This window comes from Osmerus eperlanus, chromosome 2 (genome assembly GCF_963692335.1).
Source record: "Osmerus eperlanus chromosome 2, fOsmEpe2.1, whole genome shotgun sequence".
In the NCBI taxonomy this organism is placed as follows: domain Eukaryota; kingdom Metazoa; phylum Chordata; class Actinopteri; order Osmeriformes; family Osmeridae; genus Osmerus; species Osmerus eperlanus.
Window position 1 is genome coordinate 19,225,093 of NC_085019.1, and position 24,069 is coordinate 19,249,161.

A 24,069-nucleotide genomic window follows, 5' to 3' on the forward strand; every position below is an offset into this window, starting at 1 on the left:
GATTCACTGGTAGTTAAAATATATGTATGCCAATCAGAACTTGTACTTTCCACATCAATTAGAAATAACTTACACCACATTTTTATTTGCAGGTGACAGTCTACTGTTCTTAGAAAATCCAGTTCAATCAGTCCCTTGTTTTAAAATTATTTGATCTGTTTAGTTTACTGATTTACAAATAAAGTAAATCATCTGCTCCCTTTCAATTTCAGTGCTGGATCAAGTTCATTTTCTGATTATTCCGGTGGTGCGCTCCTTCAAATAGGAGATGGGAGTAGATCCATCTTTGAAGGATATTGTTACAAAAAATCTATATCAAGGCTTTGAACCTGTGAACAAAAACAAAACCAGAAGCAAACCACATTTTGCTAGAATTCAAAAACCAAAACTATCTTTTTGTGTTCTGCTTGCCTTAAAGGTCCCATGGCATGCTGTTTTTGGGAGTGTCTAACTCTAACCTTCTGAAACCAGAGGAGGTAAATATTATGATATGTACCCTTTAAATGTTGGTCTTGTTCTTATCAAAATGTGATATTGTTGACGCAGCCATTCTGGAATATGATAACCGGTAATTTGTATTAATTTACATGGAGGCAAAGACATGCTTGCTTCTCACTCTGCTTTTGTTAACCATTTAAAAAATGTGTGTCTGCATCCAACAAGAGGTGACATATACAGCATTGTGTCTATCGGCCTTATCTATGTAGTTTGTGGATCCAGAACAGTAAAAATGTGGTTCATAATGTTCATACTGGCCATAGGCTTTATAAACCCTATAAACTTTACCTTTTTCTCTCAAAATGTGTATTTGTGGCTGTTTTTTGGGAAGGCCTAGCCAATTTTTTTGTTCATGTAGGCCTCCTGCCATTTTAAGGTATAGTAGGCTACAAGTAGAGGTTGATGGCACCGAGAGCTGGAAAGCGTTCTATGCGAACGCCATTATTTAAGGTCTTATTTGCTATCCTTACGTTTACGTCTTTATATCTCTAATAATCAGGTAAAACAACCATTTCTCAAATATGAGAAATAGTTTAGAGTCGATTTGTTCCCAGCAAATCATGACCACACATACAAGAGATTTGTCTTGAGCTGACCAACCACTCAGCTTTTGTTAGAGTTCTGTGTTGTCATAGTATAGTTCAACAATTTTTTTATAGCCTTTTGTCTTGTTTGTTTTCCCCTTATAATTGCACTTACAGATGTGTACAAAGATTTAGAAAAGGGATGCTTTCAAGAGAGGAGAAGATATCTGGAAGACCAGTCAAGGGCAAGAAACTGCTTTGGCTGTAAAAGTATGTTTGGATTATTTTACTAATGTAGGAGTATCGTTAATACTATTCTGAAAAAGAATAGTATTAATAATATTAGTATTAATCATGATTTGCCTGTTTGCTTTCAAAATATTGTTTTTACAAGATCACAAGTGGATCCCAAAAGGCAGCCAACATTGCAATGGGCAACAAACTTAAAAGAGATCTTCAGACCATACAAAGAAAAGCTCCTCTCACCTCCTCTCCAATGTCAGAGGATTCTGATAACACTGGAATCGATTTGTTTGATAATACAGAGCAGAGACGACAAACGAAGAGAGCAGTAAGCAGTGGCGGAACCAGACTATTATATATGGGGTGGCCAGGGCTACTTCAGGGGGTCCACAGACCAAGACTGAAAATGTGTGTGTAACCTTAGCCTGGCATCTAAGCAGTGTAAATTATTAATATTATTGTTGATGAGAAATAGAAATTCAAATTCACTTAAGCGTGAGTTCTTCAGTGTGGCCTAGTATGGTACACTAGGGTTACTTTAATCAAATTCTACATTTACTATGAATACACTGTTTGTACATCTGAAATGCAACTCTTTTTTTTTTCTTACACTGTACTGTAGGCTACTCACAAACTGGAGAGACTTTGGTCACTGTAGCCCCGGGAGGGAGCTGCTCTGAGGTCTTGGGCTGGTGCAAGGACTGGGCCTATTTCCACCTGATCCTGTTTGCTCAGCTTTTTAAAGAAGTCTGCTATCTCACCCTTTCTTTTAATGTTTGAATTGAACCCCAAGCAAAAATAACATGTAGGCCTACACATCCAATTACTCACATTTGAGTCCAATCTCAATCTTAAACATAACCCCATTATTATCTTCAATCAACTACCAGCCTTTAAGTTCCTAGATCATGGCTAGCCCTACTCTGAAATACGTATTTCAAACAGGCATTATACAATAGCAAACAGGGTAGCTAGCTGACTGCAGTGTTAATCTTTTGTAACGTTCATAGATTGATAAGGCATCTCATCAAGGAATCTCAGCAGTTAAAGTACAAAAATAGTGTAGCGACCCACACAGAAAGATGTGTGTTACATGTTAGGATGTTAGTTGGTTGTTTACCAGTAGTTTTCGCGGGGTCCGACATGCCAATCAACCTGCTGTCTGCCAATCACAGGAATGCCCGGAATGTTCGGATGCCGGGCGTCCTGGTGGTTGGCGAAGGGGCATGGAGGGGGGTTGGCGCATTCGAAGTTAAAGGTGACATGACATGCTGTTTTTGGATGCTTTTATATAGGCCTTAGTGGTCCCCTAATTCTGTATCAGAAGTCTCTTTCCCGAAATTCAGCCTTAGTGCAGAATTACAGCCACTACTAGCAGTCCCACAAGAACACGCTGTTTTGGTGTCTGTAGCTTTAAATGCTAATGAGGAGCGGAGGGGCGGCACCATGCGCTAATGTTTACAATGGATGTATCGCAATGGCTGTAGCCCCGTTGCTGTAAGATGCCTCGAATTTGCCCATTCTCATCTGATAACCCTGGTTTGCAGAGGTACACACTCAGTCATTTCAATGAGGGGAAAGGCCGATATCGCGCGCTATCTACCTTTAACTACATTAGCGACAGTAACTCAGCTGTTAGCTGCAGAGCTAATGTTACAGCCACATTCTAAGGGAAGCAAGCTAGGTAACCATATACAGTAAAGCTACAAAATGATATAGCGTTAGTTAACTTACTTGTCCGAGGTTAGTAGCTGGACGAAGGAGATTTAGTACTGATCCAGAATTTAATTTCAGCAAGGCCAGTTTTGTATTAGCTCAAGTTGAGGAAACAGTTTGGCGCAGACATACAAAACAAATGCGCCTACAACAGAAGTTGTGTAGGCGCATTTCCAGAGAAAATAAAATTAAGACACTGGGTCTTTAGAGGCTCGGATGAAGGAACTGTAAAAAGATTTTTGTTTTCCTTTGTACATCCAAACTGAGCAAATGTAATGCTTCGTTCGTTTGCAAGCCATGATGTCTCTCGAGGATAAAAACACTTGCACGGTCGTAGCTCGGTTTCTTATGGGCGCGCCAGATTATCTGGGCGGGCAAAGCAGAGAGAGGGGAGGTAACCTTCCTCCTTGTGACGTAACAAAGAGGAGATTTTCAAACAGAGCAATTGAGCCTTCATTTTCTGAAAGGCGGAGAAGAACACCCAGGGCTTGGTTTACACCGATCGAAAATTCTAGCCACTGGGGGACCAAAGGCAGGCTAGGGGAACTCATATTAATGTTAAATAACCTCCTAAAGTGAAGTTTTCATGTCATGTCACCTTTAAGACCAGGTTTAGCGTCTGTTCTTTCTGTTACGTCTGGGTTTCACAAGAGACGGTCACTGTTGTGTGGGCTACCTTTCTTTTATTTAGCATGGGCTAGGGCCAAACAGCTGTTTGGCTTACTAGTAGCCTGTGTACCCTGTGGTTAATAAACGTCAATTCGGGAACTTCATCTTATGCCTGGATGATTGTTCCTTTCTGACCTAGTCAGGTCATTACAATAGATTTCAAATGGCTAAATGATACTGTTGTTGTTTAAAAGTGTGCTATGAAAATGAAAAAAACGAAATTGAATCAACTACACCAGTACAACTACGCTGTTAGCTACTAAGGTAGTGCTAAGTGCTAAACAAAAACAGAGACATATTTCTCCTATCTGAATCTGTTATGGAACCAAATTGCCAATATGCATCTTTTTCTATGGCTCTGCGGCCTAGCAACTCAACTTTCATAACATTTTGTTCAGGAAGCCTCAACCCCAATGCTAAACCTTAAAATGATAACTGTAATATGGCTCTGAGGCCCAGCAACTCAACTTTCATAACATTTTGTTCAGGAAGCCTCAACCCCAATGCTAAACCTTAAAATGATAACTGTAATATGATGCTCTTGTCTTCTGGCGCTGTATCAGACGCTGGCGTAGTGATTTGACTGGTGAACTGTGGAAATATCCTTGATTGAAAAAATGCGCTGCCAGATGTCAAAAGAAACGCTTATTTTAACAAGATAAATTAAATGTTAATCAGCATCCAATTGCCAGGGATAGCGAATGACATTTTGGGGTGGCACCTGGGGTGGCCAGTCCGATACAGGGGGGTCCAGTGCCACCCCGGCCACCCCTCTGGCTCCGCGACTGCTGACACTCCAGAGCATCTTAGCACTTTCGCTTTAGCCATGGATGCATAATGGATGCTATTTCCACTTCAAGTTCAAGTTGTTCTTTTTTTCTGTAGGTGCTCCTCTTGATCTTCAAATATATGTCTGTCATTTAAAAGCCTTTGTCATGCAATGAGAGCAGCCATGTCAGCTTCAGCTTTTATGTGTGCTGATGATTTTGTTGAGACACTGGACCTAGATCTTGTAGAGTTCTGCTTGCCAGACCCTCTGCTTCCAGTGTTCGACACGCTGTCACTTGGCTTAATCTCATCTTGTGTAACAGAGGTTTCAACATTTGGCCCAGAGTATTTTAAAACATGAGACCCATTCTCTTTATAGTGTATATCAAATATCTCTTTTGTGGCAACATCGGAAATGGTAATGCCCATTTGTCTCAGTTTTAGAAACCCAGGGGGTTTGGGGGGGTCTGACCGCCCTAATTAAGACTTGGACCCCCCCAAAAGAGGTAAAAACAACAGGTCAGGGGGGTCGATACACGCCCTGGAGAAGAAGTTGACCCCCCCGATTGTCATTGTATAATTCGCACTCTGGAAATCATCATCAAGTTTGGACAGACCCAGGCTCGATGTCAACCATTGTTGGATTCCAGCGACGTCAAGACCCTATCTACGATGATTGATGTCTCCAGGAGAGGGTTAGGCATGTGCACACACACGCACATACACACACTCATCTGCCTGGTAAGTAATAGTTGGCTTGTGTTCTGTGTTCATTCAAGACTTATGTGGAAATCAATTACATTCCACAGAACAAAAGCCAAAACAACTCGTCAACTCATCCCGTCATCTGGTTACTAGGATTATAATTCCTGGAGAGCAACCATTGGTTAGCCGGGGTTTAACAGCTAGGCTAACTAACTTGTCGTTATACCTGCCTCTCGTCGGTATATTGTACAGTACCTCCCCGAAGCGGTATGGAACAGAAGACTAACAAGGTAGCAAATTAGCTCTAGGTTTAACAGCTATACAAGGTCGCAAGTTAGCTCTAGCTAGGGTGACCAGAAGCATGACCCTGAAAAGGAGGACTCTTGGGTCCAAAAAGGAGGACAAAGGGTCAAAAAGGAGGACAATCCCAAAAAGTTGTTGACCGGGGGAATGGGTAGCCTGGCTCTGCCCTCCTACGTACTTCCGCTCAATTTGGATTTTGCTTCTGTACTAGGTCTGGGATTTCAGTGCATCAGTCGGTTTTCAGAAACACATTTTTTGTAGGTCCAATCAGCGAACAGAGGGAGTGGCTGAGAACGATGACGTTGATGTTGTGCACTAGTTTGAGTTGTAGTTCAGTAATGGCGGTGGAGAAAGATGCGAGCGAAGCTATTCTGCGGTTGTGGCAACGCTGCCAAATATCCATAAGTTAAAGCCGGAGCAAGAACAATCCTTGCTGAGCTTTGTTGGTGGTTATGATGTTGTGGCCCTACTCCCCACGGGGTTCGGGAACATTTTGATTTTCCAGCTACAGCAGCTAGCTCCGTGGTGAAGGAGTTGGCTAAGGCGAACACTAGCGATTGGTTATGGCAGATCAGAGTGGCTCTGGGCAGATCCAATAGTTTTAAACTTCAACAGAGTACCCACCTTCAAGGAAGTTAACGCTTGTCAATGGAGCGATCCCAGACCCTCTGTACAAATGAAATGTACGAGGGTCTGGTTAGGACCAGGCTAGGGAATGGGGGCCATTAGTATGAAATTAAGACAATAACATTAGTCATTTTAGTAAGTCAACAGTCTAAACTGCAGTCTAAACTCCTGTAAGAGTGGTGATGTTTCAGAGCATGAAATAATTTGGTCACCTCAGCAGCGGTTGTTTTATCATCCACTGTTGTTGTGTTTGGAGCAAAAAATGATGTTAAGGGAGAGTGGCCGGCAGAACTGTAGCAGCATGCCGCTCGAAAGCCCCTTTCCCCCTACTACTCACATCTATATCAATGCGACAGAGCTTACAGAAGGCATGATATTGATCTGTGCTGCTCTTAGTGGCAAAGTGGAGTTCTGAACTCCACGTAGGTTTGAAGGAGGTCTTTCTTTTTGGCACTGAAGCCCACGTGGGTGGTAAATTGCGCAATGGGCAGGAAAGATCAAAAGGGTGAAAAGGAGGACATGCAACAGCGGTCCGGACAAAGAACTGGAAAACCGGACTGTCCGGACGAAATCCGGACGTCTGGTCACCCTAGCTCTAGCACTTTTGGTAACCGACTTAGCAGATGTGCCGGGGTAACATCTAGAGCTAACTCCTCTGTGAAATAGCAGACTACTGTTTCCGAAAGTAGATGTAGTAGCTTAATAATATATAACAATGTAAAATTAGTAAATAGTTATCACCCTGGCCTCTTTGCTTGGGGCGTTTCTAGTTAGCCTAGCTATCTCCCAGAAGTGGAAGTGCTAAACTAATGTTGTACAGGTAGTCACGCGTGTTCAGGTAGTCACGCGTGTTCGTGATGTTAATGACTTTAGTGACTGTGGTTAGCAAATTAGCCACCGTTAGCTTCACTTTTTGCCACAAAACTTAATTTCAACCTAAACCGTGTAACGGAGCGTAAATAAAAATACATGCAACGCAATCGCTACCAAGACGAACCTTTTGACACCGACGTTAACCCTTGTGCTGCCTTCGGGTCACATGACCCAAAGGTTCATAATGAACCATCGTTGTGTTTACCCAATTTTACCCAATACAAAAACAAATACAAATAATTTTCTTTTAACATTTGCAATGTGGGGGGTCTGAGACAGCCCAACGGTTAAAAGAAAATGCTTCACTTTGTTTTTGTATGCGGTAAAGATGTCGCAATACGACGGTGGGTCACAATGACTGATGGGTCAGAATGACCCGAAGATAACACAAGGGTTAATGATCAAGCATCCAATGCTGCCTCAGAAACAGCATCCATTGACAACAAATGACACTACACGAACGACAACAATACATCCCCAATGGACGAGCGGCATTAATTAATTCCCACAACCCAATAAACAATCAATCAATCCACTGCTGCCTTTGCAAAAAGATACCGGCAACACACGACACAAGTCAACATCAACACGTCCTCAATGGACAAACGGCAGTAACTAATTCACACTGTGTTCAAACCAAAAAAACATACACAGTACAAACTGGCACCAAGTTACTACATACCGCTCCTGTAGCTGTGACGATTCCCATCGCGCTCTGTTCGCCTAGCAGTAATGAACTAGAGAGGGTACAATTTCTGGGGAAATTGTAGGGTGTGCTTGCTTGCGTCAGTTGGACAGGGGTCCGTTTTTTAATTACATTTTTACAACTGATATTTCTGTATTTTATATAAAAATGCATACTTATTATTTATAAAGATTACATAGATTTAAAAGCATTTTTTTTTGCTGCTCATTTACAACTGAAAATACGAGTGAAGTGTAGAATGAAATGGATGTCTTCTCATTTCCCCTGCAAGAGGCAGCCTCATCGTTGAACCAAAACGAATAAATTTGGCAGACCGGTGTACAAATTGACCTAATCTCTATGACTTAAACGTCCTTTTAAGTTTTTCCCTTCTCGTGATATTTTCATGCATTTAGCCTACTCATTGCATTCATTCATTAATAAAGAACCCCCTTTGAAGATTATTCTACGACGTTACCCGGCAGTAGAAGATGGAATCGCGATTCAAACAGTACCATCTGCTAACTGAAAATATGCCCCCCAAAACGTAAATAAGCTTGACATTTATTTAGTGGAAAATCGCTCATTCATAAAAAGCTCACTGGTAGCGATCATTGTAAGGTAACAACGCAAAATGCGATATAGCCCTGTGTGGAGAGGCTGTCCTCGGTAGCGATTGCGTTGGTTGAATTCGATTAAACGTTCAGTTGTACGGTTTAGGCTGAAATTAATTATTTTCATGAACAGATTGACAAAGTTTAGGCTGTAGCAATGAAGTTCAGGTTAGTAGTTAGATAGACTTTTGATTTAAGTAAGGGGAGTGCCGAACATGTTCTGTCGCCGTTTGACTTCCTAAACAGCTGTGTACTGTTGATGTTTTTGTCGTGTGTCTCGCGTAGGCTACAGCGTTGCAGTGATACACTGGATTGAAACCACAGGTAATGATAATTTCACCCACAAATCGTTTACTTGTAATCTAATGTCATAATAAATCCTACAACGAAAATGTATATGTGAGGAATGTTTATTTTAACGATTGAAAACAGATACATCATAGACCTCTGTAGTATGTGTTGCCCGGGCAACAGAGGCTAATGTCATGATGCTAATATTTCAGTGAAATAGTAGACTACCGTTTCCGAAAGTAGATGTGGGCTTTCTTCCTTAATAATATCAGCTAATATTGTACATTACACATCACAATTGTGTGTCATATCACAAAGTAAAATGAGTAAATAGTTATCACCCTGGCCTCTTTGCTTGTGGAGTTCCTGCAGCTGCCTTGCAGTAAAGCTATAGTTAGCCTAGCTATCCCCCAAGTTAACAGATGCGAAACGAATGTTCTGCTACAGGTAGTCACGCGTGTTTTCGTGACGTTAGTGACGTAGTGACGTTAGTAACGTCAGTGACTGTGGCTAGCAAATTAGCCACCGTTAGCTTCACTTTTCGCCACAAAAACATAACTTAAGCCCAAACCATGCAACGTAACGTAAATTCCAATAGAAGCAACGCAATCGCTACCAAGACGAACCTTTTGACACTGCCGTTGTGTATGTAGGCCAAATATTGACTGAGTTTTAGGGGGGCGAAAATAAACAATAAACTAGAAAAGGCTGTTCCTGCGAAACAGCAGTGAGAATGCTGAAAACCTGAATGGGGATAGCTGACCATGCTAAAAAAGCTGAAAATAGTGAAAATTTATAAAAGTTATAAGCTGAAGCTTCAAAGCAACCGAAAGGTATTTTTGAAAGGGGCTGGAGCAGCATTCCAACAATGATTTGAAAGGATTTACCATTACTTTTAAAGGGAGAATAATTTGCACAAAAACCTTAATATTTTAAAAAGTATAAAAGTGAGAAATGAGAAAATACCCGCAAGCTGAAATGGATTTCAAAAATGTGTGAGTCACACAAAAGAGGCAGTGTGGAAGCTGAACTGCATCATCTTAACAAAGCTAAGAGCTAAAATAGCCTACAATGTGGGAGAAGCTGAAAGCTGAACTGTTAAACAGAAGAAGAAGTAGGCTAGCTAGTCGTAACAAGAATATTATCGTTTTAACAGATGAAATTATAGTTGGGATAGTAATAGCAGTAGCAGATGTAGCCTACCATTGAGTGTGTTTACTCGGCTTTCTTAGTTGGATTCAATGTGTTGATGGAATGAAACATACAGCAGTAGGGCCGATACAGGAAGACACGGCGACACTTTGTTGCAGAAGGATGATGGTGCAAGTTTTGTCCGTGGAGCATACAACGATTAATAAAAAAGAATCATGTAGACGTGTTTATTGAGTAATCGCATAACTAATTACACATGTAAACGGAGTAATCGTATTATTGGCATAAACCGACAATTGCTAGTAATCGTGTTTCTCATGGTCAAGTAAACGTACCAATCACCTGTGTGAGAGACTGAGTGGTGCGTGTCTGTCGTTACGGTGATGGTGCAGCTATGATTGCTAACGCGCTGAGGGCAGAGAATAAGAGAAATGTAGCTAGAATCCACACCTCAAACAAGTTAACCTAGGCGCAAAACTGTACGTCCAATCCAAAATATAAGGATATTTTCCGAGACCCAAGACTCTGCCGAAACCAGAGATATTCTTTATATGTCTGTGCAGTCAGAAATACGACTCTACCTGCAGTTTCAAAAACGTGTTCCTTTTGCTTTCCTGGTGCTTGTTTGTTTGGTTGCCACGGTGATGGCGCAGCTGTGATAGCTAACGAGCTAGGCAGAGAGAAAAACGAACATTTACTTAGCATCCACACCTCAAACAAGTTGACCTAGACGCAAAACTATACGTCCAATCCAAAATATAAAGATATTTTCCGAGACCCAAGACTGCCGAAACCAGAGATGTCCTTTATATGTCTGTGCGGTCAGAAATACGACTCTATCGGCAGTTTCAAAATCTTGTTCCTTCTTGCTTTCTCTGACTGATTTTACTCACCTCTCCATTGAAGTTAGTGAGAGAATTTGAAAGGCTGCTCTCGCTTCAAGGCTCATAGCTGAAAATCTGTAAATGTGAGCTCTTTAGTAGTTACATTGGCTGAAAGAGGACAATTTTTCCTACATTTTAAGGTATAACTTGTTTCTGTAAGTTAAACTATATAAACGTTAGAGGAATTTGTTTGACAAATTAGTTGAATATCAGAAAACTCTGCTGGCTGCTCATTCATAAAAATCAAGAAGGAGCAAACATTTTAATGTATTTCAAACTGTCATAATTCAAAATTGGCTGAACATTTGAAAAAGCTGAATCATTTGGGAATAGCTGAATGTCTTGTGAACATTTTAAAGGTTGAATGGTGTCTCTAGCTGAAAGTAAGCTGAAGTAGTTACGTTTGAAAGAGGAGGAAGCTTTTTAATGATTTGAAAGGATTTACCATTACTTTTAATGGGAGAATAATTTGCACAAAAACCTTAATGTCTTAAAAAGTATAAAAGTGAGAAATACCAAAAGTCATAGCCATAATCTCCTGAAGGAGCTGAACGTTTTGATACAAAAGTTGTAGGAATCGGTTAAAGTATGCAGAACGAGTTAAAGGCCAAAAAACGGCGGAAGAACTGAGAAGTTGAAAAGCAATAGTGAGAATGCTTAACAGCATTCTCACAATAAAGAGAAACAGGAAAACAATAGTGAGAATGCTTAACAGCATTCTCACAATAATAATAACTAGAAAAGGCTGTTCCTGCGAAACAGCAGTGAGAATGCTGACAACCTGAATGGGGATAGCTTACCATGCTAAAAAAGCTGAATAGTGAAAATTTAGTAGAAAGTTATAAGCTGAAGCTTCAAAGCAACCGAAAGGTATTTTTGAAAGGGGCTGGAGCAGCATTCCAACAATGATTTGAAAGGATTTACCATTACTTTTAAAGGGAGAATAATTTGCACAAAAACCTTAATATTTTAAAAAGTATAAAAGTGAGAAATGCGAAAATACCCGCAAGCTGAAAGCTGAAATGAATTTCAAAAATGTGTGAGTCACACAAAAGAGGCAGTGTGGAAGCTGAACTGCATCATCTTAACAAAGCTAAGAGCTAAAATAGCCTACAATGTGGGAGAAGCTGAAAGCTTAACTGTTAAACAGAAGAAGTAGGCTAGCTAGTCGTAACAAGAATATTATCGTTTTAACAGATTAAATTATAGTTGGGATAGTATTAGCAGTAGCAGATGTAGCCTATGTGTTTACTCGGCTTTCTTAGTTGGATTCAATGTGTTGATGGAATGAAACATACAGCAGTAGGGCCGATACAGGAAGACACGGCGACACTTTGTTGCAGAAGGATGATGGTGCAAGTTTTGTCCGTGGAGCATACAACGATTAATACAAAAGAATCATGTAGACGTAATCGCATAACTAATTACACATGTAAACGGAGTAATCGTATTATTGGCATAAACCGACAATTGCTAGTAATCGTGTTTCTCATGGTCAAGTAAACGTACCAATCACCTGTGTGAGAGACTGAGTGGTGCGTGTCTGTCGTTACGGTGATGGTGCAGCTATGATTGCTAACGCGCTGAGGGCAGAGAATAAGAGAAATGAAGCTAGAATCCACACCTCAAACAAGATAACCTAGACGCAAAACTGTACGTCAAATCCAAAATATAAGGATATTTTCCGAGACCCAAGACTCTGCCGAAACCAGAGATATTCTTTATATGTCTGTGCAGTCAGAAATACGACTCTACCTGCAGTTTCAAAAACGTGTTCCTTTTGCTTTCCTGGTGCTTGTTTGTTTGGTTGCCACGGTGATGGCGCAGCTGTGATAGCTAACGAGCTAGGCAGAGAGAAAAACGAACATTTACCTAGCATCCACACCTCAAACAAGTTGACCTAGACGCAAAACTATACGTCCAATCCAAAATATAAGGATATTTTCCGAGACCCAAGACTCTGCCGAAACCAGAGATGTCCTTTATATGTCTGTGCGGTCAGAAATACGACTCTATCGGCAGTTTCAAAATCTTGTTCCTTCTTGCTTTCTCTGACTGATTTTACTCACCTCTCCATTGAAGTTAGTGAGAGAATTTGAAAGGCTGCTCTCGCTTCAAGGCTCATAGCTGAAAATCTGTAAATGTGAGCTCTTTAGTAGTTACATTGGCTGAAAGAGGACAATTTTTCCTACATTTTAAGGTATAACTTGTTTCTGTAAGTTAAACTATATGAACGTTAGAGGAATTTGTTTGACAATTTAGTTGAATATCAGAAAAAGAGCAGCCAGCAGAGTGTGACACTCTGCTTGCTGCTCATTCATAAAAATCAAGAAGGAGCAAACATTTTAATGTATTTCAAACTGTCATAATTCAAAATTGGCTGAACATTTGAAAAAGCTGAATCATTTGGGAATAGCTGAATGTCTTGTGAACATTTTAAAGGTTGAATGGTGTCTCTAGCTGAAAGTAAGCTGAAGTATTTACGTTTGAAAGAGGAGGAAGCTTTTTAATGATTTGAAAGGATTTACCATTACTTTTAATGGGAGAATAATTTGCACAAAAACCTTAATGTCTTAAAAAGTATAAAAGTGAGAAATACCAAAAGTCATAGCCATCATCTCCTGAAGGAGCTGAACGTTTTGATACAAAAGTTGTAGGAATCGGTTAAAGTATGCAGAATGAGTTAAAGGCCAAAAAACGGCGGAAGAACTGAGAAGTTGAAAAGCAATAGTGAGAATGCTTAACAGCATTCTCACAATAAAGAGAAACAGGAAAACAATAGTGAGAATGCTTAACAGCATTCTCACAATAAATAATAATATATATGTGAGAGAACAAAGGTTGTGCTCTCGCCGAAGGCTTGAGCACACCCAATAAACCATCCCCCCATACAGCGGAGATCCAGCAAGGAGTTTTAATGTTTCCTTTAAGATCCAAAGCGTCCCAAAGTAATCCAAGGAAGTCAAACGCACCTAGTGACTTGATCAATAGCCTCCAAAAACTATAAAACCAAATACAAATAGGCTACTTATATGTTGTCCTACAAGGTACTGACATTCAAATATTTTTTAAGTTCTGTGTATGATACATCATTTGAAAGCGTACAATCGACACTTCCTTGATTTGTAAAAAAGGTCAAAATGATCAAGACCTACATGCGGACCAAACAACCAGCACCTGTCTCAGATATAGATGTGTCACTTTGTTGACGGTCCCTAACTGATGTAAGGCTTTAGGGACCGTTACTACAAGCGAGTTGCTACAAGCGAATCTCTATCGAATATCCAAACTGAAACTAACTTTCCACGGTAGGCCAAAAGGATAGACAAAGGCCAACCAATGCACATAGGAATCAATACCTTAGTATCGCCTTTAATCGTGCAAATTTCATGACTGATTATAAGGCCCAGTGGCGATTGAGCACCCCTAAATTTCATCTCAGCACCCCTAAAAATAATAATAATAAAAAAATAAAAATTCTTATTGTATATTATCATTTGATGCTGGTAGTTCATGAAGAAAGGGACATCCTTTGTTTTTTTATTCATTCAATATTTAGCACAATACATAAATGTTTTAATTGTTATCCAGTGAAATTAGTGATTTATTACAAGCATGCAAACTCATCACCTTTAAGTGAGACTCACCTTTTTGAAACCAAAGTGGGTAGGGGGGGCTGGTCGGGGTAGTTCAACACAGGTAATCCCGTTTGTTTAATTTTGTTTAATGATGTATGCTATACAAAAAATGTATTTATGGTTAAAAGAACATTACATTGTTTACAAGAGCTCAGATTCTACATAGATCTAGCCTCTTAATTTTGCACATTCTCATTGGGGGCTGAGCACCCCTAAAGGTCTGATCCTAGAATCGCCCCTGATAAGGCCTACTCCAACTGCAAACACGTAGCTTTTTTGCCACAGTGGTTACTCGGAACATAGGCTACACTAAAGTTTAACAGAAATAGGCCCTTGTCTATAACCACGGACAAGTTGTGTATTTGCATGGTACGACTATTTGATCCAAATAAAAGCAGCTATGGACGTATTGTGGGGTGACAGCTTCGGGAATCTGTTTTCCGCAATCGGATCCTGCCAACAGCTAAAAACCTTATCGGTATGAAAAAGGCCAAAATTAATCTCAAATTTGTAGAGTTTAAGCAGGTAGGCTTTCAACAAGGCGGAGCAACAGAAAACTAAAACTTCATTCTGTGGCGGTGGGTGGAGCTCAGCAAATTAAACGCAGGCACTTCTAAAAGTTCCAGCGGTCAACTTCAAACTTCGAAATGGAATTATTAACTACTCCACCTTTCTAGGGCGGACGCTGGGCGAACGAGAGGCGAAATAAAAAGGGATTGTGTTATGAAGGAAACGGATAAAGAAAATGAAGGCGGCTGGTTGAGAGGAGGAACGAGAAAAACGGAAAAAGATCAGGTTTGACCTATGTTTTAAAGATGCGACGATGGGGATCGTATAGTCCATACCAAAATAGTGCGTAACCAAAAGTCGACTATTGTCTGGTGTTTTTTTCTTGACAGACGTTTAGGTGACATTTAGATGTCCTTGGATGGACATCCCAGCAGCACAACGTTTAGGCTACAAATTACTAGGTCATGTAGCCTACAGTTAATATAGCCTTTATATTAAAAACTAGACGTCAACCTTGTCCTAGTTTGTTAATGTTGAATAACGTCGGTTCTCCTGCGTGTTCAGACATGCCGGTATTTGCCATTCAGGGTAACAGTCAAACCCTGAGGCATTTCCTGCGGTGGTTTAATAAAACAATATCATCGAACTTTACTTTCGATTGGAGTGGTTTTCTTTCAGATGCAGGCCATGGCATATCTGCGCGTTACTTTATCTTCATCTTTTCACTAAACCGAACCCCAAACAGTGAGTGCGTTTACATGACCATGAGAAACACAATTAGGCTACTAGCAATGGTAGGTTTATGCCAATAATACGATTACTCCGTACACATGCGTAGACTAATTAGTTATGCGATTACTCAATAAACGGGTCTACATGATTCGTTTTATTAATCGTTCCACAGACAAAACTTGCACCACCATCATCCTTCTGCAACAAAGTGTCGCCGTGTCTTCCTGTATCGGCCCTAATGATATGTTTCATTCAATCAACACATTGAATCCAGCTACAAACTTCTGCTCGGCGTCTAGCTGGCTACTTACTAAGTAACACGTTGCACGAGTATGCTAGCGCCACAAACACGTTAAACAGTTATCCTTTCTCCGTGTTAATAACTAGTTATTTTGCTTATCGTTTGAGGATAGCTTATTGTATGTTATTGTAAAAAGGATGTTACTTTAGGTATCCTATTTGATGCAGAATCAAATGACAAGGTGTTCACATGCAACAAAGAATCGAAAGATTGTGCAAAAATCCAGGTGTCTTTATCGGGTTATGAATACAGATAAAAATCAGATAAAGATGTTCACATGATCAGTTTAATAATCGCATTATTGCAATTATCGGGTTATGATCGGCGTATTAGTGTGCATGTAAACGCACTCAGTGTATAGGTCTCTGTATGAAAAGATTGTCACAGCCTAGACATGAGCGCAATATCAAATGATCGGAAACGCCACTGTAACATCTAACCCATCTATATGATAGGCTGAATTGAGTCTGTCCAACCTGAACCTAACATTTCGTTGTACACTCTATTGTAAAGCCTCGAATAAATTATAACATACTAGCAAAATGTCGGTATTTCATCTTGCCTGTAGTAACACAGGCGGGAGAATAAAGCCTAGCCTAGCGTTTTTGTTGTTTTAAAAACCAGAGAAACGCGAGCTGCTGTAGTCAATCCCTTTTACGCATGAATTGACAGGTCGAGACTCAAACCAGCCACACAGGTTTATCTAAACCTATCCTAAATCCCCACATGCTTCTCTTACCATGTAGCCTATTTGTTGTTGAAAAGATCTAATCTTCTCAAGCTTGCCAGACAGCCCATACTACTACTACTACTACTACTACTACTACTACTACTACTAGCCTACTACTACTACTACTACTACTAGGCTACTACTACAAAAAAAATATATACATATAACAATTTCACAAACTAGAAGAAAACCTTTCTTATGTCAAATATACAAACTGGAGCCGAACATCTATTTACACCTTCATCTTATGGTTGATCTCATTTTTCTCATCTCTGACCATCTCTCTGCCACTTTGAATGGAGACACTACTCTAATGCAGTGGAGTAATTCAGCAGGACACAGCAGATCTGCCCTGTATGGTTGCACATTCAGTTTGAGAACAATAGGCCTAAATCTAATGTGCTCTCACTCAGGGTACATAGACTAGAAAGGCACTAACTTAACAGATAAGATGACAGTCACCATGGTTGCCAGTTGAGTAGGCGTGTCAAGGACCATCTCCCTGCTTGCTGTAAGGACAATGTCTAACCATAAATTTGAGTACACACAGACATACTATATAGCATACACATTGGCACATAGTTTAGTATATAAAAATGCATAACACCACACATAGCTAAACTCTGTTAAAAATCCAACTCTGTCCAACTGTCTGTGTTAAAACATCAAACTGTAATAAAAAAAATGTAATCTCTCTTTGTCCCAACATGTACACCCAAAGCAATACACCTGCTTTTCAGGGCACACAGATATATCTGTAATAAGACATACAGTAGGCCTACTCTAGTTGACCAAAGGTCCATGTACGCGCACACTCACACACACAAACATGGCAGTGTTTATAAGCTGACTAAAGACCGTGTGATGATGGGATCTCCCTCTGTTCTCTAGAAGCGTTTGAACCTCTCCATCCTGTCTCAACATGAATACGACTCCTTGCATTCTTGCCATTCCGTTCTCTCTCTCTCTCTCTCTCTCTCTCTCTCTCTCTCTCTCTCTCTCTCTCTCTCTCTCTCTCTCTCTCTCTCTCTCTCTCTCTCTCTCTCTCTCTCTCTCTCTCTCTCTCTCTCTCTCTCTCTCTCTCTCTCTCTCTCATACAGTACTCATGTTACCTATTTTTCCCATCACTGGTGTGTCTGCAATGTAACAACCCATTTACAGTTGGGTATAGTTATGGTAAAGTGCACATGCACATAAAAACGCTTGTACAATAACCTACTCAACACATTGTTTCTCTCTTCAATTTAACAGCCACTTAAATGTCTAGATCTTTTAATTACACTCATTGCTGGATGTAGTAGTGAAATGAAAACCAGGCCATTATATTGCGCCAGTGTGTTTGCACGTTTATGGACACTTACAAATTAAAATCTGATAGTGATAGTGAATTTTATGAATACACAGTGAATATATATTTATAAGGGACAACTATAACCTTAATCTTCATACCAGGATAAGGCCCGTTATGGGGGTCCAGGGGGGAATGCTTGAACGCTGGGTTGATGTTTACCTGCGCATAGGTTGCACATGACCAAGCAACACAACATAACACTAAAAGTTGAAACAACGTAAACAAATATATGTCAATGCGAATGTTTCTGGTCTTAGTGGCTGCAGTGGGAGCTTCACCTCTCTTTACAAATGCAATGTATCTGTTGTGGCTGCTTTGATGGACTTTCAGTGAGATTTAAATGGAATAAACTCTGTGAGAATGACATCCTGTGATGAATGCTCTTGCTAACTATCAAAGATGCCAAAATAAATTTCTTCTGTCTCTCAATCCCTTAAGAGCTGGATACCCAAGATCATCAAGAAGCGAGTGTGCACCTCATTTGTCGAGGACTCCTTCAGGTAAAAGCTAATCTGAGTCACCTTCTACAGTTTGTACTCACACATACAGAAACTTGTATCTCTATGTGTTCTCTTTTGTTGTCTGTCTTGCTGTCTCTTGGTTCAGCAATGGAGCATTGTGCCAGTGCGGAGGTGTGCGTGAGATGCATGGCTCCATTGCCACAGGCGACTACTTTGGGGCAGCGATTGTCAGCCAATGGGACAGTTCCCAGCACTCCTCTGAGTATCCCACAGATGCCTTTGGAGAGCTGGAGTTTGCTGGGTCTGGGAGGAGGCACAGCCATGTGGGTCAAACACACATACAGACTAACACCCACATACATACACACACACACTAACACTGGCACTAACACACACACTAGCACACACATGCTTCATGGAACTGTTTTGTAGTACAAACACATATTTTTATGCGTAGGCAGGTATGACGTGCATGCTCACTGAAATACACACACACACAACAATAAAACTTGATATGTTCATGGCCAAACGTCTGATGGTAAAACGTGTTTATTCAGTCAAGCCTGTCACCCAGTCCCTCAGTCAAGTGGTTTACAAGAGTATAAATACTGTAAAACCTTGGACAAACTCTTGAAAACAACTCAGGCTTATCTTGGGATATTTGTCCATAGGCTACATCCAAGAAACACATTCCTTAGTTTTTTGTTCTTAGAGAACACATGATATCTCAAATGACGATCAAATAAAATGAATCTACTTCTCAAGTTAGTCTACTTCAGTTAGCTGCTTCAGCTAAAACATTAGTCAATCTTAACAATATATTATAAGTCATGATAGTAAAGGCCCTCTCCTATGCACACCAAACTGTATAAATGGACTCCAACAAATGCCCTTTTCTTTCCAAGACCAAATAACACAACCAAGAATCACAGTCAGGCCAAATGTGTCTCTGAATATCTCAATTATTCCCAACCACATTTTACACCCAAAACTTTGATGTTATTCATTGTTTTACCCTGTCTCTTCACTGGCCAGTTCCTGCGTCTGTCATGTGACACTCCACCTCAGATTGTGTACACCCTGATGACAGCCCACTGGGGTGTGCCCTCACCCAACCTAGTTGTGTCAGTGGTGGGAGGCGACGGTCGTGAAAAGGTCAAGACCTGGGTGAGGGAGGTGCTGCGGCAGGGGTTGGTGAGAGCGGCACAGAGCACAGGTTAGAACTATTTTTCTTCAGTCAAAGGTCTCAATAAATGTATCAATCATTCAATCTATCTGTATGTACATTATGTACTCCTGTATCTGTGCGCAGTAAAATAAAATCTGAAGTAAATACAGCACCATATGCAAAAAAGCATTAATGCTAAACACATGGCAAAACGTTTGACGTGACTGACATTTTTACAGCCTTTATGCAGATTAATACATGATGCAGAAGAGCCACTTTGAAGGAGTTATGTTTTTTGGGCCCACGTTTGCTGGAACAAAAGTTGCGATACCAAGTAGAACAGTGTCATACAGACACACCACAACATATTTGCATTTTTTACATGCTTCAGTAATTGCTGAAACTCTAGAAGAATATGCTGTAGAGTTCAACCTTCTTCTTGCAAAAGCGGAATTTGAGTATGAGAGTAAACCTTGCTCTCAATAGCGTTGTAATGAACTGAGGAGTAGAATGAATTGGAGTAAAGCGAAATAAATAAATATTCCTTGAGTGGTGGTGTTTAGTGGCCAATGTAAAGTGTACACACATCTGTGTGCCTTTACAGTTCCTACCTCCTGTTTCACTTAGTTCATGTGAAAAGTAAGGGAGGGTTACAGTCTTTACTCCTAGATGATGTGGAACGGTAAAAGGATCTCAGCCACTGTATGAACACAATCAGATGCATTGTGAATATGTGTTTACTACATGCTTTTACTTCTGTTCCTTTAACAATCTCTTGATTTCCACACTCTTAATTGGATATAGCTTCATAAAGCAAAACACAGGAAAGACATTCAATCAAAGGCCGAGATCCAGAATCTAAAATTGGGTTGGACCCCTCACTCATCCATTATGCACAGTTGATTAGCTGCTTTCCAATTGTTAGTCATCTAAGGGGAGGGAAATAGTTTATGAAGCCTGTTTGCATAAAAATGCAGTGCATCCCTTTCAGTGTGTGTGAGTTTGTGTAGTTACAACCATTACTCCATGGTTGCTTAATAGACTAATAAGATATATAATAAGATAATAATTTCCCTTTCCCAGTTTCTTTCTTTCTCTCTCTCTCTCTCTCTCTCTCTCTCTCTCTCTCTCTCTCTCTCTCTCTCTCTCTCTCTCTCTCTCTCTCTCTCTCTCTCTCTCTCTCTCTCTCTCTCTCTCTCTCTCTCTTTCTCTCTCTCTCTCACGTTCACGCTCTCTCTCTCACGTTCACGCTCTCTCTCTCACGTTCACGCTCTCTCTCTCTCTCTCTCTCTCTCTCTCTCTCTCTCTCTCTCTCTCTCTCTCTCTCTCTATCTCTCTTTGTGTGTGTACCTCTACTTGTCTTTCTCTCTGTCTCTTTACTTTCTCCTTCGTATGCCTCACTCGTCTCCTCTTTCCATAACCCTCTCCTCTCCCTCTTCTCCCTCAGGGGCATGGATAGTGACAGGGGGGCTGAGGGAGGGGGTGGGCCGCTGTGTGGGGGAGGCGGTCAGGGATCACGGGGCGGCGGCCTCCTCATTCTCTCAGAAAAAAGTAATTGCCCTAGGCGTGGCCCCCTGGGGTCTGGTGCACAACAGACAGCAGCTCGTCAACCCTCAGGTACACACACCACACAAACACACACACAATGTCGGTGAGCAGGTATGCTCTCTTTGATAGTTTGCAATTTGATATACACTATTTACTTACCAGTCCAAATCGTGTTCTCTCAATTCAAACTTCTCCTCCCCACTCTCTCCCTTCCCCTTCCCTAACCTGTTCATTCCACCTGCTTTCTCCTATTTCACATTTCACCTAATGTTCCTCGCCATTCCCTTGTTCATTTGATCCATCCTCTCCCCGTCTTACCTCCCTCCTTAACCTCTCTCCCCCTCTCACTATGTATCTCCCCTCTCTCTCCCACTCATTTCCTCTGTCCCTTTCTCAGGGTAGTTTTCCAGCACGTTACTATGTGCATAACACATCTCGTGACTCCTGCTGCCTGGATAATAACTACCAGGCCTTCCTCCTGGTGGATGATGGGAGTGTCGGTCGTCCAGGTGGAGAGACAGCTTTCAGGGCCAATATGGAGGACTACATCTCCCATCAGCGTACTGGCATCTGGGGTGAGATCAGACACGCAAATGTTCCTCCTATTCATTATTGGCAAATGCTGGGTCACATTCATAATCATAATTGAATTCTACACCCTGTCAAGTACTCTTAGGTGTTACTACTTGTACAATGTTAAGATATGAATGAAAAGCTTGATTTGTTTGACCTAGTAGGCCAGTCACATCGCGGTGCATTTCAAATACAATGTTTCAGATTTTCTCCAAAGTGATATGTATTTTTGACCAGAGGTAATCCATAAACACACATACCTGACTAGCGTCATACCCACAGTACCCTCGGCAGGCAACATAGTTACTCAGGGTCTATTGACCTGATATGTGAGCATAGTCTGCCATCTGGTGGTCATATTCAACATTGCAGGGAGAAAAATAAAAAGGATTTCTGTCATATTTAGCATGAACTAATCAGGCAATAGCTAGTAACTTATTTTGGATTATTATATATTTGTTCCTGTAATTGTTCTAAAATAAATTTAGCTAGATATCCCAATGAGTGTGCACCCTCTGCGGATGTTTGTCTTGTTTGTGTGCCAAACGGACTGATGCCAGGGATATGCTGCACTTCCCCAACAGCTTCCTCTTCAGACGCAACAGGAGAAATGTGTCTGCATCCTCCTGTTGAATCTTTAGATTTTCACGACATCCAAAATCAAGAACCTCATTCACATAGCAGAATTGATACAGTCCCATCTACCTGGTGTGTTGGCAGGTAGTGGCAATATTGAAATTCCTGTGCTGTGTATGCTCATCTCTGGGGAGGTTGCCATGTTGGAGGTAGGAAAACACAGCAAACTGCTTTTGTCTGCCTTTCTCATTCTTTGTTCTTTCTTTTTGTCACACTCTCCTGTTTCTGTAGCACTATATTTGCCTCCATACTATAATTACCTTCCTCTCTTCCTCCCTCCCATTCCCTGCATCACTGCTATCATGTTCTCTTCTACACGGCCGCTGCACTTTCACACCCCCTCTCTCTCTCATCCCACCACCCCTCATCCCCGCTCTCTCACCCCCTCCCTCTCTCTCACCCCCCTCCCTTTCTCCCACCCCCTCCCTCTCTCATCTTCTCTCTCAGAGAGTTGACCTCTCTCTGAGAAAGACCACCCCGTGGCTGGTCCTGGCTGGTTCCGGCCCAGCAGCCGACCTGATCTGCGAGGTCCTGGACGATCTCTCGGCCGTGCTCCTCAGCCCCCCCATCTCCCCGTCAGAGGGTGAGGGTGGGGAGGGGCCCTGCACAGAGCTGAGGGACAGAGTGCGTGACAAGGTCAGGAGACACTTCCCTGCTGCGGTGGAGCTAGAGAAGCTGGTGGATAGGGTGTGTATGGTTTTGTGTGTGCCTTGGAAATTGAATCACCGCAAGCATGATTTGCATTGAACGGTCAAACATGAAAATGTAGAGCAATACCATATCGTTCTACCTCTTTCTGTCCCATTCTCCTTTAGGTTCTGAGTATTTATCAGAACAGAGATCTGATCACAGTGTTTCATGGCGAACAAGAAGGTCCTGATGACTTCGACACAGTGCTCCTCAAGGCTCTGGTTAGAGGTAACGTCTTGGTGTGTGTGCCTAGGTGTTTGTGTGCATGTTTGTGAAAGGAAAGTCGACATATAAGGATTTGTGTTGTGTTGTGTTGTGTGTGTGTGTGTCAGCAAGTAAACGCATATCCAGCGATGCCAGTGAGTACATAGAGGAGCTGAAGCTTGCTGTAGCGTGGAACAGAGTGGACATCGCAAAAAGTGAACTCTTCAACGGAGACATCCATTGGAGGGTGAGCTATCTCTAGTCGAAACGCTACTGCAACCCTCCATTGACATCAGATGGTGAACAATGTGTGCTCTGCTGTGTTTGTTAGAGCTACGCATTGTGAGGACAGGTCAGCCAGGCAACAACATAAAAGTTTTAAATGTATTTCAATCACAGATGGTATGAAATGTTTTCTTAACTTTCCCTTCTTTCCCCCTCTTCTACCACCCCCAACTCCCAAACAGTATGAGGACCTCGAGGACTCCATGACGGACGCGCTCGTCAATGACAAGCCCCAGTTTGTGCGTCTCTTCACCCAGAACGGCCTCAACATCCTCGACTACCTAACCTACCGGCGATTGGAGACCCTCTATCGGTCGCTCTCTGACAGCTCTCTGGCGTACACGCTGCTCCAGCGGCGCCTCACCGAACGACAAGGCTTGGCAGGCTCGCAGCCTGACCTCCCTGACTCCCTGGATGGAGGCTCATCCCTCAAGGCGCCCCAGAGCCCGCTAACAGGACCCGTCTCGGCCAAAGAGCTGAGCTTGTATGAGGTGAGGGGATCTGGGGAAGGAGAATGGGTCTGGGTTAGGAGGTGAGGGGGTCTGGGGTAGGAGGAAAAGGGGGTCTGGGGTGGAGGAGAGGGGGTCTGGGGTGGAGGAAAGGGGGTCTGGGGTGGAGGAGAGGAGGTCTGGGGTGGAGGTGAGGGGGTCTGGGGTAGGAGGAAAAGGGGGTCTGGGGTGGAGGAGAGGG

At 41.8% G+C, this 24,069-nt stretch overlaps 1 protein-coding gene across 4 annotated transcripts in view; it reads left to right on the top strand.

Annotated features, from left to right (window-relative positions):
• Nucleotides 1-24,069, top strand: part of trpm4a (transient receptor potential cation channel, subfamily M, member 4a) — a 39,756-nt gene that overhangs the window by 1,708 nt on the left and 13,979 nt on the right. Inside the window, exons 2-12 of one of the 4 annotated variants that reach the window (XM_062479018.1) lie at nucleotides 419-476; nucleotides 18,253-18,314; nucleotides 18,421-18,598; nucleotides 19,311-19,491; nucleotides 20,891-21,060; nucleotides 21,389-21,566; nucleotides 22,285-22,349; nucleotides 22,648-22,887; nucleotides 23,016-23,118; nucleotides 23,223-23,341; nucleotides 23,562-23,870. In XM_062479018.1, coding sequence (XP_062335002.1) covers nucleotides 429-476; nucleotides 18,253-18,314; nucleotides 18,421-18,598; nucleotides 19,311-19,491; nucleotides 20,891-21,060; nucleotides 21,389-21,566; nucleotides 22,285-22,349; nucleotides 22,648-22,887; nucleotides 23,016-23,118; nucleotides 23,223-23,341; nucleotides 23,562-23,870 — 1,653 coding nt within the window. In that variant the 5' untranslated portion in view covers nucleotides 419-428. Of the gene's footprint in view, nucleotides 1-418; nucleotides 477-8,150; nucleotides 8,550-14,736; nucleotides 14,986-18,252; nucleotides 18,315-18,420; nucleotides 18,599-19,310; nucleotides 19,492-20,890; nucleotides 21,061-21,388; nucleotides 21,567-22,284; nucleotides 22,350-22,647; nucleotides 22,888-23,015; nucleotides 23,119-23,222; nucleotides 23,342-23,561; nucleotides 23,871-24,069 lie in introns of those variants that run through there. The other 3 variants (XM_062479020.1, XM_062479019.1, XM_062479017.1) reach the window with 3 other exon arrangements.